Source organism: Rattus rattus, chromosome 5 (genome assembly GCF_011064425.1).
Source record: "Rattus rattus isolate New Zealand chromosome 5, Rrattus_CSIRO_v1, whole genome shotgun sequence".
In the NCBI taxonomy this organism is placed as follows: domain Eukaryota; kingdom Metazoa; phylum Chordata; class Mammalia; order Rodentia; family Muridae; genus Rattus; species Rattus rattus.
This window is the reverse complement of record NC_046158.1, coordinates 56666531-56680899: the sequence shown is the minus strand read 5'-3', so window position 1 is coordinate 56680899 and position 14369 is coordinate 56666531. Positions and strand designations below refer to the sequence as shown.

At 41.6% G+C, this 14369-nt stretch overlaps 1 protein-coding gene across 1 annotated transcript; it reads left to right on the top strand.

Annotated features, from left to right (window-relative positions):
• Positions 1 to 349: 349 nt before the first annotated feature.
• On the top strand, positions 350 to 4421 carry Neurod1 (neuronal differentiation 1). Its single transcript, XM_032903556.1, has 2 exons — positions 350 to 545; positions 2032 to 4421. The coding sequence occupies exon 2, from the start codon at positions 2043 to 2045 to the stop codon at positions 3114 to 3116; it is 1074 nt and encodes a 357-aa protein (XP_032759447.1). The 5' UTR covers positions 350 to 545; positions 2032 to 2042; the 3' UTR covers positions 3117 to 4421.
• The last annotated feature ends 9948 nt before the right edge of the window (positions 4422 to 14369 follow it).

The following is a 14369-nucleotide window of genomic DNA, read 5'->3' as shown; positions in this document are numbered from 1 at the left end:
CCGCTCGCCTCCCGCAAACCCCTCCCCTATGTCCTCTGTCTTCTGCTGCCACAAAGGGTTAATCTCTCCTGCGGGTAAAAACAGGTCCGCGGAGTCTCTAACTGGCGACAGATGGGCCACTTTCTTCTGGCCACAAAGGGGCCGGAATGGAGCGCTCCGCGGCATACAAATAGGCAGGTCACGTGGTTCCCGGCTCTTGGCTGGACCGGGAAGACCATATGGCGCATGCCGGGGAGGAAGGAGCAGGGGCGGAGGTACTGTGGGGGTGAGGGGAGTGGTGGTGGAAAGGGGCGGGAGGGGAGTTCTAGGGAGGGGTGAGTGGGGGGCGGGAGTCGCTCAGCCTGGACGCGTGCGCTATTGCGGGGCGCAGGGACCTGCTCGTTGCTCAGCTCACGGCCCCGCCCGCGCTCAGCCTCAGCAACTCGGCTATATAACCCTAGCGCCCCGCGCCACCGGGACACGAGGAATTCGCCCACGCAGAAGGCAAGGTGTCCCGAGGCTCCAGGGTTATGAGATCGTCACTATTCAGAACCTTTTAACAACAGGTAATTACGATTCCTATTTTTTACTCTCCCGAGAATAAAAGCAATAACTGAAGAGCTGTACCTTGGTACTTTGCATGCGCACATTCGTGGAGTCGGTTGTCCCTATATTTGAGACTGGTGTCCCTCCTTGTAATTGCCCACAAGTACTCGCACATAATGAGTCCCAGCACTCAAGTACCCCCTGCAGGCTTTCTAATTACATTTAATTTTTAATAGTATAGAAGCTTTTAGAATGTTTGGGGAGGGGAGTAACTGTAATTATTTGTAAGCGGTTATTTGAAAGTCCCCAAAGCAAACAACCACTTCAAGTTCTCACTTATTCCAGAGAGGCAAAGAGGAAAAAAGCACCTGCTGCCCAGAGTTTTATTTGGTGTACAGATATTTAGACGCACTGTCTTATGAGACTATTTCAGGAGGATGGGGTACTCGCGTCCGGAAAAACTGACTGAACTCTGAGATGGCTTAGCGGAAATGTAGAAAGAGGGGGAGAAAAGGATGGAGATTTTCCTGCTACCTGTTACTGCCCCAGAGGCAGCCAAGTCCTCGGTAGCCTCTGCTGGGGCCAGACATTCAGTTGTTTTACTAAAGGCTTTTTACAGTCCTTATTAGAAGCGGCACCTTCACCATTGCCAGTCGCTGACCATTGTAATTACTCCATCTTTTAAAGCGAGGTTTGAGGCGAACTTTGAAAAGCTCCAATAAAGAGCGGGCGGCCCTTTCAATGGGCTGTTTATTAGAGAGGAGCCTTTTGCACCTGATCCCCAGCGCGTGGGAGAGCCTCGCCTGGGAGCCAGAGCTTTTGTACAAGGTGGGAATTTAGCGGGGGTGGGGGTGGGGGGGGTGAGACAAGGAAAGAAAGGCAAGGGAGGGACGGAAGACTCCTGCCCACTTCTGTGGCCAAATGTATCGCTGGTGGGGAAATAATTCGGTGGAAACTACTTTTCCTCCTCCGTGCACTGGCTCTCCCTTCCGTATAATCTTCTTAAAAATCGGGGTCAGTGTTAGTAAATTACGTAATGGCTTTTCAATTTATTTAAACCTCTAAGTAGTGGAAAGCCAGAACAGAGATGAGTTCAGAACGTTCCATTTCCAAACACATCGGTTTTTTTTGTGAGTTGGGAGTGACTTGGGACGCATTCAGAAAAACGTGCACTCTGCACTTATTTCTACAGAGGGCACCTGGCCAGACAATCATTTGCCCAGCACACAGTTAAGCTGATCACTGGGAAGACACCCATAGCCACTCACGACAGGCCCAGTGATGTCCAGTACGCAGCAGCGAGGCACAGACACGCCAGCATGAAGCGCTGCGTTTAACTTTTCCTAGAGGCATCCATTTTGCAAGGAACTCCTGTGTATTTCTATTTGTGTGCATTTCTGTAGGATGAGGGAGAGGGAGCTGAAGACTTATCCAGCTTTTAACTATAGCTGGTGGATATTTTCTTTCTTTCCTCTTTCTGCTTGCCTCTTTCCCTGTTGAATACAGGAAGTGGAAACATGACCAAATCATACAGCGAGAGCGGGCTGATGGGCGAGCCTCAGCCCCAAGGTCCCCCAAGCTGGACAGACGAGTGCCTCAGTTCTCAGGACGAGGAACACGAGGCAGACAAGAAGGAGGATGAGCTTGAAGCCATGAATGCAGAGGAGGACTCTCTGAGAAATGGGGGAGAGGAGGAGGATGAAGATGAGGATCTCGAAGAGGAGGAAGAGGAGGAGGAAGAGGAGGATGATCAAAAGCCCAAGAGACGGGGCCCCAAAAAGAAAAAGATGACCAAGGCGCGCCTAGAGCGTTTTAAATTAAGACGCATGAAGGCCAACGCCCGCGAGCGGAACCGCATGCACGGGCTGAATGCGGCGCTGGACAACCTGAGAAAGGTGGTACCCTGCTACTCTAAGACACAGAAGCTGTCCAAGATAGAGACACTGCGCTTGGCCAAGAACTATATCTGGGCTCTGTCAGAGATCCTGCGCTCAGGCAAAAGCCCAGACCTCGTCTCCTTCGTACAGACACTCTGCAAAGGTTTGTCCCAGCCCACTACCAATTTGGTGGCTGGCTGCTTGCAGCTCAACCCCCGGACTTTCTTGCCTGAGCAGAATCCGGACATGCCCCCACACCTGCCAACCGCCAGCGCTTCCTTCCCGGTGCATCCCTACTCCTACCAGTCCCCTGGACTGCCCAGCCCGCCCTACGGCACCATGGACAGCTCCCACGTCTTCCACGTCAAGCCGCCGCCACACGCCTACAGCGCAGCCCTGGAGCCCTTCTTTGAAAGCCCCCTAACTGATTGCACCAGCCCTTCCTTTGACGGACCCCTCAGCCCGCCGCTCAGCATCAATGGCAACTTCTCTTTCAAACACGAACCATCCACCGAGTTTGAAAAAAATTATGCCTTTACCATGCACTACCCTGCAGCGACCCTGGCAGGGCCCCAAAGCCACGGATCAATCTTCTCCTCGGGTGCCGCTGCTCCTCGCTGTGAGATCCCCATAGACAATATTATGTCTTTCGATAGCCATTCGCATCATGAGCGAGTCATGAGTGCCCAGCTTAATGCCATCTTTCACGATTAGAGGCACGTCAGTTTCACCATTCCCGGGAAACGAATCCACTGTGCTCACAGTGACTGTCCTGTTTACAGAAGGCAGCCCTTTTGATAACATTGCTGCAAAGTGCAAATACTCGAAGCTTCAAGGGATATATGTATTTATTGTCGTTACTGCCTTTGGAAGAAACAGGGGATCAAAGTTCCTGTTCACCTTATCTATTGTTTTCTATAGCTCTTCTATTTTAAAAATAATAGTACAGTAAAGTAAAAAAAAAAAATGTGTACCACGAATTTCGTGTAGCTGTATTCAGATCGTATTAATTATCTGATCGGGATAAAAAAAAATCACAAGCAATAATTAGGATCTATGCAATTTTTAAACTAGTAATGGGCCAATTAAAGTATATATAAATATATATTTTTCAACCAGCATTTTACTACTTGTTACCTTTCCCATGCCGAATTATTTTGTTGTGATTTTGTACAGAATTTTTAATGACTTTTTATAACGTGGATTTCCTATTTTAAAACCATGCAGCTTCATCAATTTTTATACATATCAGAAAAGTAGAATTATATCTAATTTATACAAAAATAATTTAACTAATTTAAACCAGCAGAAAAGTGCTTAGAAAGTTATTGCGTTGCCTTAGCACTTCTTTCTTCTCTAATTGTAAAAAAAAAATAGAAAAGAAAAAAACAACAAATTGCACAATTTGAGCAATTCATCTCACTTTAAAGTCTTTCCCTCTCCTTAAAGTAGAAACCAGACCCATAACACTCAAGAGGAAAAAAAGAAATGCATTCCTTATCAAAACATATCGATTCATTCCTTGCACACGCTTGTAAATACATACTATAAATAAATGCCAACACACACTCCTTTAAATCAAAAGCTGCTCGACTATCACCCACAATTTGCACTCTTTCTTTTTAGTCTTTCACTTCTTTGAAGTCAATGATTTTTACGGAGTGTCTGACGTTATTGATGTTTCCAGAAAATATAAATGCATGATTGTATACATAGTCAAACAAATGGTGGCTTGTCATCTATTCATGTAATAAATCTGAGCCTAAATTTATTCAGGTTGTTGATGTTGGGGTTTATACCTGTGTAGTCAATTAGTACAGTAGTTTAAATAAAATTCAAACCATTGGATCCATAATTAGAACAATAGCTATTGCATGTAAAATGCAGTCCAGAATAAGTGCTGTTTGCGATGTGATGCTGGTACTACTGGAATGGACATGTACTGTAATCTTGTTCGTAATCCTGTGTATTATGGTGTAATGCACAATTTAGAAAACTCTCATGCAGTTGCAATAAAAATAGTATTGAAAATCAAAACAATGGGTTCATTTCTTCCAAAAGTGATTTTTTAAAAGAATAAAATCGTATCGTACCAAGGAGGGTTAACTTCTGTATTTGCTGAGCTAATGTTAAGTATTAGTAATAAAATAAAGAGTTGAGCTTGTCTTATGCTTAGTCTGTCATCTTGCTTAGGGAGTCACCAGCTTCATAGATATAAAAAAAAAAGACCTCGCTACTGTTTTATTATTTGGAATACAGAGCTGGACAAACAACTCTGGTTTTCTCAAGGTGAAACGTCTTCACCTTGAACGTAGTTTTTTTCCTCTTTTGCTTGTATGTTTGTCTCTGTTTTTTTGAAATGACTGTTAGAAGTTTCTTTTATTCTGAAGGTGGATTTGCCTAAGTATTAACTAGCAAGACAAACCAATACCTGACTTTAATTTGTTTATACATATTTAAAGCATAAACGAAGAGCGAGCATTTTCCTACTGTTCTGTTACCTATACATTTGCTGAACTAAGTAGCTTTCTTTCAAAACAGTGCAGCCCTCCAAATTGTCCTGTGATATTGTAGGAAAATTATTTAATCAACTGAAAGATTCCCAGAAGATGTGGCATTTGGTAGTTGTTCTATTAAGTGCTTGAGGATATCTTTACTAATTGTTCCACAAAAGTGCCAGTGAGCTTTTGGTACACAAGTATACATTACCTGTACATTATACATTATACATTAGGAAGGTATATTGCTTCCCAGTTTAATAAACACAATACATATGCACCTACACACACACACACACACACACACACACACACACACACACACACCAACTTCTGTCCATTGGTAAGTCCACTTAAAGAATAGTTTGGCTTTTCCTCTCCCATGAGAAATGACTGACAGTCTTGACTTTTGTGGGATGGCGTTTGGCAGTTTTATTCTGGCTCTACTGTGGTTCTTTGATTACTGTCATTAGTAACTCTATTGTTCCTTCTCTGATTCGGATGCCACATTGGATGCCTACCTCCCTTGCAAGCATGTTCCTTTAATCTCCTTCTCATTGGTGATTTAAGGGTTCCAGAAAGCTGACCTCATTTAGTAAGCTGCTCCAGAAAAAAACGTGAGTAATCTAATAGACAGGAACAATTAGCCATAGTGATAACATTGCCAACGAGGCCACATCAAGCTGTGACAGTAGCAGCAAGGGATATTTCAACGTTCAAAAAAAAATGAGTGTAATTTAAAATCATGTTTTCTACCAGCCTTTGTCATACACAGAAATACATTAAAGCTGGTCCCAAACGCAGCAATCTCTGTCCAAATGAGTCAGGGCAGTTCTTTTGGAACCAAGCTGTTGCTTCCTATCTTGGATTTTTCTCACCATTGACTTTAGGACACACAATACTGACAGCAGAATACTTCCAGCCACCCAGCCCAGGGAACCATGAAGTGAACATTCAGGTCTGATCTGATCTGATCTGATCTGATCTAGTAAGCGCTCAGTTCCACCTGTAATTAAAATTAGACATCTCCATGTGAACTAAAAACTGTTGCTATAGTGAGCAGAAGGTTCGAGGACGGCGTTTCTAGAATCACAACATTTAAAACAGAGAGCAAAGGAATCTAGACTGTGGGTTTCGTGAAAGGGAGAAGTGAAGGATGAAGGCTCTGCTCCGTTCTTTTTGCTTTTTCATTTGTGTGTGTGTTTAAGACTTCACTCTAAAGCAGGGGGATTCTTTCAGTCAGTCAGGGAGTAACTCACATGCCACCATCTTTAATTCAAAGGCAGGCACAGATGTTCCTTCTGCAGGGGAGGTTTTAATTTATGAAAATGATATTGTTTATGCATGAATGAACTGCGTGCACTCTGCATAACGCATAGAGCTTCCATCTGATCAGAGAAATACCACGAAACCAGCGCCAATGTCAGAAACATATTCTACACATTCACTCACTTAAATGTTTAATGAATATTTGGAAGGCATTTTCAAACCATAGGAAATCTTTTAAATTATCTCCGTCATTTCTTTTATGAATTGTTAAGCATGTTTTAAAGATACTTTTGGAGGCTTTATATTTGCTTCATCCTTATATAAGCTAAAAAAAGACTAGTCTTTGGTGAAGACTAGTCAAGAAAGGAGAGAGAGAGAGAGAGAGAGAGAGAGAGAGAGAGAGAGAGAGAGAGAGAGAGAGAGAGAGAGAGAGAGAAGATATGCTGGTAGCTTTGGCCTTATCAAGAAAAATATTTCATATGGTTTGGCTGTGTGGTGCTTGTTATAGCATTTGAGTTCTGTTTTCTTATTCTTCATGAGCAATTGAAGTTCCTACCATAAAAAAATACAGCTTTGTAATGTTAAAACACGTGGAAAACTTACTCCTAGAAGAAGCTGGCAGATTACTTCATTGTTGGAGATGAAGTTTGGTTAAATACTTTAACTTGTGTATAATTCCTACAGAATAGGGCTACTCCATAAAACACAAATTTCATTTATATCAATATCAATGTTATGTAATATCTATATCTATTTTTAACTATTAAAAAGACAATTTCATGCACCTATTAATGGATTACCACATATTCAGAATAGCATACAGACTTTTAGGTTTATAATACGTTATAGTAAAATAATATTGCACTCAGATTATAAGTAGCATAACTTATTGTTTAGAATGTCACTGTTTTCACCATTTGAACATCTATATAAATTCTTGCAAAACTGATGCATCTTCCGCAAGATGCCTACATCCTGCAATTACTAAAATGATATATGGATCATTAGCTAACAGTATGAGCCAAGCTGTTTTAGTTCTATAATTATATGAGAAATTTGAAGTGAAAATATCTATTAAACAATTAATAAAACTAGGTTTCAAAAGCAGAGCAGTTTTGTCCTAATGGAAAACGGATAATAACAAAGCTTTTTTTGAAACTACACTAAAAACCTCTTTAAACAAAAAGACCCATGGCCTCTTATTTTTTAAAAAAAAATCTAAATAAAAATGTCTGTTCAGGTATCCAACAAAAGCTAAAAGAGCCGATGTGATATGTTGTGGAAGCCCAGGACTGAGGACCCATGCTATGATTGTAAGAGGCGCTCTGGAGTCGGATGAACAGTGATTTGTAAGGTGGCAGAATCACTGGCCAGGCATTGTGTTCCAGTGGACACCATTTTCAGGAACCGTTCAGCTAGAAAGCTGCATGGTTGTGCACTCAGAAGTTGAGATCATATGCCTTCCTATGTCAGGAAAATTCTGTGCTGGCAATCGACTCATGCACTCTCTCCACACACACACTAACACTTGGTTCAGTGGCTCTGATGGAATTAACAACGTAGCCAAGCTAGTGGCATTGACAAGGCACGGTCTCTGGGGAAGTCTGATTAAACTGGTAATTTAAAAATACCTTGAAATGCAGAATGTTGTGTTAATGGTGGACTAAATCTTTAGACACATTAAGTGTTGTGTTGGCCACCTACACACTTAGGGAATCTTTTCGCCTCCCAATTTAAAAAAGTAGTAACAGGAACCACATTTCTACAGATCCCCAGGTTTGGGAAAATCCTACGGTCTACGTCAAATTAAAATGACATGGAAAAGGGAAAATAAGTATGTTCATCTGGTCTACATGAGAAATCGGTGTCATCGCTGCAGCTAACGCTGCTGTGGACTTCATGAGTAAGGACAGCTCAGCGGGAAGATGGTCTCTCACACCAGGTCAGTGCTCGACACTTTCTGTTCATTTGTACCTGGCTTCATCAAAGTTGTCTTGTGTCTTATATTACATGGGATATATTTCCCATATATTACATCATATGGGAAGTGGCAGGAAACGCCTGTGTTTGAAATTTTCTTTTAGGATCTTGTTTCCTCAAACAAACTTTTTTTGACATTGATCCAATGTAGCCAACACCTTCAACAGTACCCAAAGCACTCAATTATTTTACCTCTTTTTTTTTGCCATAGTTTTTATCTAGTATTATCTCTTTGTTCGTTGTGATTATTTTAAATTATCTATCTCCTTGTACAGTCTGTGGGCTTCTCAAGAACAGGGACCTTGGATTTTTCACTTGCTGCTATTATTCTGATCCTTTAGAGACCTAGGGCAGCCTTAGCAAATATTACTTGTCCAAGAGACCAGACTGTACGATTGATGCAGAGGCCTCTTGCCAGAACCACAGTGCTATAAATTAATCTGTTGAGGATGAGTATACCAGAAATGAGTCTCATCCTCATGGTCGTCAATTGTCTGAAAGATAATAATTGCAACTCCTCTCTTCTGTTACCAAATTTCCCTCCCGGTTGAGAGTAAGCAGTCTTATTTGCCTTTCTTTCTTATTTACTGATGGATTGATTCATTTATTTTTACATCATTGGGTTGAATATAACTTGGGTCTTGGTTAAAAGGAATGTTAAAGTACCATACGCTGTCTTCAAACCAACCTTTTTCTTTCACATAATAAGAATTCTCTTATAAGTGGATATTAGTCCAAATGCTCAAATTACCCTAGATGCATAGAACACATGAAACTCAAGAAGGTTGACCAAAATTCGAATGCTTCACTCCTTCTTTAAAAGGGAAACAAGAATACCCTTGGGAGGGAATAGGGAAGGAAAGTTTAGAACAGAGGCTGAAGGAACGCCCATTCAGAGCCTGTCCCACATGTGGCCCATACATATACAGCCACCAAACTAGATAAGATGGATGAAGCAAAGAAGTGCAGGCTGACAGGGACCGGATGTAGATCTCTCCTGAGAGACACAGTCAAAATACAGCAAGTACATAGGCAAATGCCAGCAGTAAAACACTGAGCTGAGAACGGGACCCCGTTGAAGGAATTTTAGAAAGGACTGAAAGAGCTTGAAGGGGCTTGAGACCCCATATGAACAACAATGCCAACCAACCAGAGCTTCCAGGGACTAAGCCACTACCCAAAGACTATACATGGACTGACCCTGGGCTCCAACCTCATAGGTAGCAATGAATAGCCTAGTAAGAGCACCAGTAGAAGGGGAAGCCCTTGGTCCTGCCAAGACTGAACCCCCCAGTGAACGTGATTGTTGTGGGGAGGGTGGTAATGGGGAGAGGATGGGGAGGGGAACACCCATATAGAAGGGGAGGTGGAAGGGTTAGGGAGATGTTGGCCCAGAAACGGGGAAAGGGAATAACACTCGAAATGTAAATAAGAAATACTCAAGTTAGTAAAGATGGAGAAAAAAAAAAGAATTCTCTTGAATGCATGCTACATTTTTCTCTCCTATTTATCAGTGTTCAGGGCATCCCTCTTATTCTATATTTAGGGCTCTGCAAAATTACACTAAGCTATAGTTTCTACTTTAAAATGTTCAGTTTATAAACATACCACATGACTGCTGTTTCTGTACTGTTCACTCTCAGTGATGTCAATTAAGGTTACAGTGACGTCAGTGGACCAGTTTCCTCTTGCTTAAGGGAACTGTTAATTCCTTTTATCTGGCATCCTTACTGATCATGGGGCTTGTCTGCTCATAGAAGGGGATTATAGGACTATAATCTGTTGAAGGCTTTGAGTACATGACTAAGAATGTTCACACCCAACAGATAAATAGAGAAGATAACAGAGAGATCAAAACAGAATGGGGAAAGCATTACCTGTTAAAAATAACAAAATAGCCTGTATTCCACATGGCTAAATGTATGCTGATAAATAACAATAAATTAAATGCATATAACTTATAATAAATTCTTTTTTATTTTAGCTATAATAAATTCTTAATAGTAAAATTAATAACATTTCTTCACAAATAATTTCTTAATAAAATAAGGTTGCTTCTATGCACATTTTTAATGCTAACACAAGAATATTTGCTTAGAGGACATCTATTTCAATGTGCTTTAACTCTAAAGGATTAAACAAAGAGATCTTTACTTCCTAATCAACTGATAGTACATTTGTGTTGTGGAATATATTTAATCTCAATTGGGGGCTTCTACCCTACCTTTGATCATTCAGTTCCAGGATAAAAAGCATATAACACTTATATTTATAACAAACTTTAATCAACACCAGAGCTGGGCAGATATCCACCCTCTATGCTGGTAGAATCTATTTCCCAATCCATAACCACAAGGTATAATTCGCCATGTTCCATGTGAGCTGCTCTTAACTTCAATTGGCCAGCCATGTTTTCATGACTCGCCCAACCCATGCCATCGTTCTTTCCACCTTCTCTCTCCTCCTCATGGTTCTCCTGAGACCCCAATTCTGGAAAGCCCAAGACCCGCCTACTTCAATTCTGCCCAGCTATGTTGTCATCTTTATTCACCAAGCAGGGATAACTTGGGGAGCAAGGTCACATGGTATCACTTGGGTCTGGTGCAGACTTTCTCGTCCTTGGGGGGCAGCCAGGCCTTGGGAGCCAATATTTAGCATTATAATATATAGCTAAAGAACAAATCTCAATATATTGATGTTTACATTTTATTTGTCTATCTTCATATATATTTTTATCTATTTATTTGTTTGTGCGAAGAGATCTTAGTTATCTTAAACCCTAATTATTTTCTCACAGATAATTAGGATGTTAGATGAAACGTGAGATGAAGTCACTCTGACTGAGGTGGGCCCCACAAGCAATTCGCTAATGTTGTTGTGAAAAGACAGGATATACAAACACATGGCATATAGAGATAACAGGAGGTGATGAAAAGAGAGGAATTTGAGCAATGCGTGTATGAAGGCAGGGACTATGGGGACCTTGGACCACTGCTAGAAACTCAGAGTCCCTAGGAAGGAAGCAGCCCGAGGAGTACCTTATTTCACAGCTGCCATCAGAAACGATATGACCTGCTGCAACCGTGATACTTTATTAGAGTATCCTTATAAAGCTAAAATGCACAGTGAAGTCTGCTTCGAATTGATGCTAAAGATATGTTAGCTGTGGAAAAGTTAATTCAAATCACATCGAAAATGTTCTAAGTGATCACGTGTGTCACCACCAGAATATTTTAGTTAGTACCAAGTTTGCTTCTTGAACAGACTGGCAAATAGTAGCTATCCAGTAATTACCTGGATTATGTAAAAGTTGTGGGGAGTTTTAATCATATGACTGAGCTTTTTTTTTTTTTTTTTTTTTTTTGGTTCTTTTTTCGAGCTGGGACCGAACCCAGGCCTTAGCTTCCGAGGCAAGCGCTCTACCACTGAGCTAAACCCCCAACCCCGCATGACTGAGCTTTAAAATATAGGTATATTTAATGAAAGGTGACTTAAAATTCAGATTTTAAAATATGACAGACTTTATATAAAGTATCAAACATCAACTATTGTCTAAACTTCATGGGAAAATTTTTATTTGTAGGACAGCATGGATTCTCCTAAATAAAGCCTCTGCAGAAATGTCACATTTACATAGTTTCACAAACACTCATCTAACACACAGTATTGTAACTTTCTTAATGCTTGTAGTTCTAATTAATTTAGATGCTATCACTTTTTAAAGTTCTGTCTCTGTTTCTAGGTTATCTGGGGTCTTTAGTCTGTTTTCATCTTTTAAATTTGAAACCTGGGTGCTGAGACACCAACTTAGTTATGGAGGACTCTTTATTGAGTTACATAGTTGCCCTGATTGCTCTAAATATGAGTGAGCTGCTGCTGCTGCTGCTGCTGCTGCTGCTGCTTCTGTCTCTGTTGTTGCCTCTGCTTCCTCCTCCTCCTTTTTCTCCTCTTCTTTTTCTTGATATTCACTTAGACGAGTTTGGCTATTCTATACACCTGGAATTCATGATTTTTGGTTTTGTTTTTTGTTTGTTTTGATTTTAGGGGCAGAGTTTCATTCTGTACTATTTATCGGTTGTTCTAGACTTTGCTTTGTGTAGGAGGCACAGAGATTTTTTGGTTTTGTTTTTTCACTAATTTGTTCATTTATTCACTTTACATCCCAAAAGCAGCCACTGACCTCCTCCCAGTCCCCCCTTACACAGCCTTCCCCCTTCTCCCCATTCCCCTTCCCTGAGAAGAAGGAGGTCCCAGTGGGCACCAACCCACCCTGGCACCTCAGGTCATTGCAGAACCGGGCACATCCTCTTCCACTGAGATCAGACAAGGCAGCCCATTTAGGGGAACAGGAAAATATTTAAAATCAAATCACATCCCGACTCTCATCCTTTTCCCTGTTGATGGCTAAAGTTGTTAGACTTTGGGGGGCAAAATGTAATACAAGAAGACTTCCCTGGGATTTCCGGTAAAGGGAAAAATTAATGCCAACAGCTGAACTAGGGCTTCAGGCATGCCGGGCATGTGCTCCATCAATGAGCTAGTGATTGTTATTGTTACACACACACACACACACACACACACACACACACACACTACACATATGAATATATATTATGTAAAATATATAAATATAATTAGCCGAGACCACGTTGTTATTTATGTGTATACAATTCAGGGTTGACCGTTTTGTATTAGCTGATGACCAATCAGGAGGTTCATCCTGAGGAGAGGCTAATTCTTCATTTCTTAGCAGTCTCCTCTAGCTCATTGTCTAGGGGTGGGACTCTAAGAGGTCCCACCATTTTTATGCATTTATTTGCCACTCACAAAACAGAAGTTCTACAGCAGGTGTAGAATTAGAAAACCAATGGGCTTCACATTCTACTTCGTGACTCATTTTTAAAAGCTCAAGATGAACTCGTGAGTGACGGGAAGCCACATGGGGAGAGACAGAGGTCACTAAGTGATGCAAAGCCACATGGGGAGAGACAGAGGTCAGTCTCCACAAAATTCAGCAACCCCTCTGCAAATGCCAGGCCTGTGGGTTCATCATGGATGTGCAGCCAACCAAATACCAGTGTGTTCAATTAACAATCCATGGAGCAGAGCCACCTAGCTGGGTCCAGCCAACTCCCAGAATCACGAGAAATAACAAATTGTCATTGCTTTAAGTTAAAGTGCTTGGAGACTGTCATACACTGGTAGAAAATCTATATGACCTAGAAGGGACTACCCAGATGTTGGTTGCCTCACCAGCTGTCACCTATCTCTGTGCTGTTGGGTTTTTATCAATGTGACAAACCCGGATGTATCTTGGAAGATGGACTCTCTATTAAGGAATTACTTCCATTAGTTCGGCCTGTGGGCATGTCTATGTGGCATTTTTTAATTGTCGATTGATGCGGTTATCCCCCTTCTTGGCAGGTGGTCCTGGAGGTAAAGGAAAAGCGAGCTGATCCAGTTGGTAAGTATCCTTTCTCCGTGTTCTCTGCTTTGCTTCCTGCTTCCAGGTTTTTGCTCTGAGTTCCTGTCTTGGCTTTCCCCAATGACCAACTGGGATCAGGAAATGTAAGACAAATATGTCCTTTCCCCCCTCAAGCTGCTCTTGGTCATGGTCTTTATGAGAAAACAATCTAAGATAACCTGACCTTCTTTCCGTAGGTTGGCAGGTCTCTGAAAGCTGAAAAGCTGCAGACATGTTCCCCCACCTCCCAGAGCCCAGCTCTATTGCCAGATGCTAATTTGTGGTACTTGAGAGAAAATGTGATGGGTGAGATTTTGAAAGATATGTTCTTCTCAGAGAAAACGGGAGATGAAGAAAGAGAACCTGCTTTTCTCTCTTCATTCCTCTTCTTGGACACTCTTGTGGAGAACATTTGACTCCAGCACACCAGGAACTATCTTGGAGCCACCCACAGGGTCCTGACTGTTTTGTCAGGGCCAGCAAAGCCATTTCTTTCCCAGTGACATCACATAGGATCAGGAAACACAGCAACACTCTGACTCCGGACCATTTGAGAAATATTAACTTTTATGTGAGAAATACAATCTCATAAGCTATGCACTTCTAGTTGTATAAGTTGTTGACAGAGGACAGAGATCCAAACTGGTCAGACACAATGAAATAAGATTGAAAGCCACCTAGTTCAGTGCAAATTCTGTTGCCTATGGGGAATAGCTGGGAAGCAAGTTGCTATTTTCAACAGTAGAAGGGACACTG

Coding starts and splice junctions, on each gene's coding strand:
- Neurod1 (XM_032903556.1), top strand. CDS start 2,043: ATGACCAAATCATACAGCGAGAGCGGGCTGATGGGCGAGCCTCAGCCC.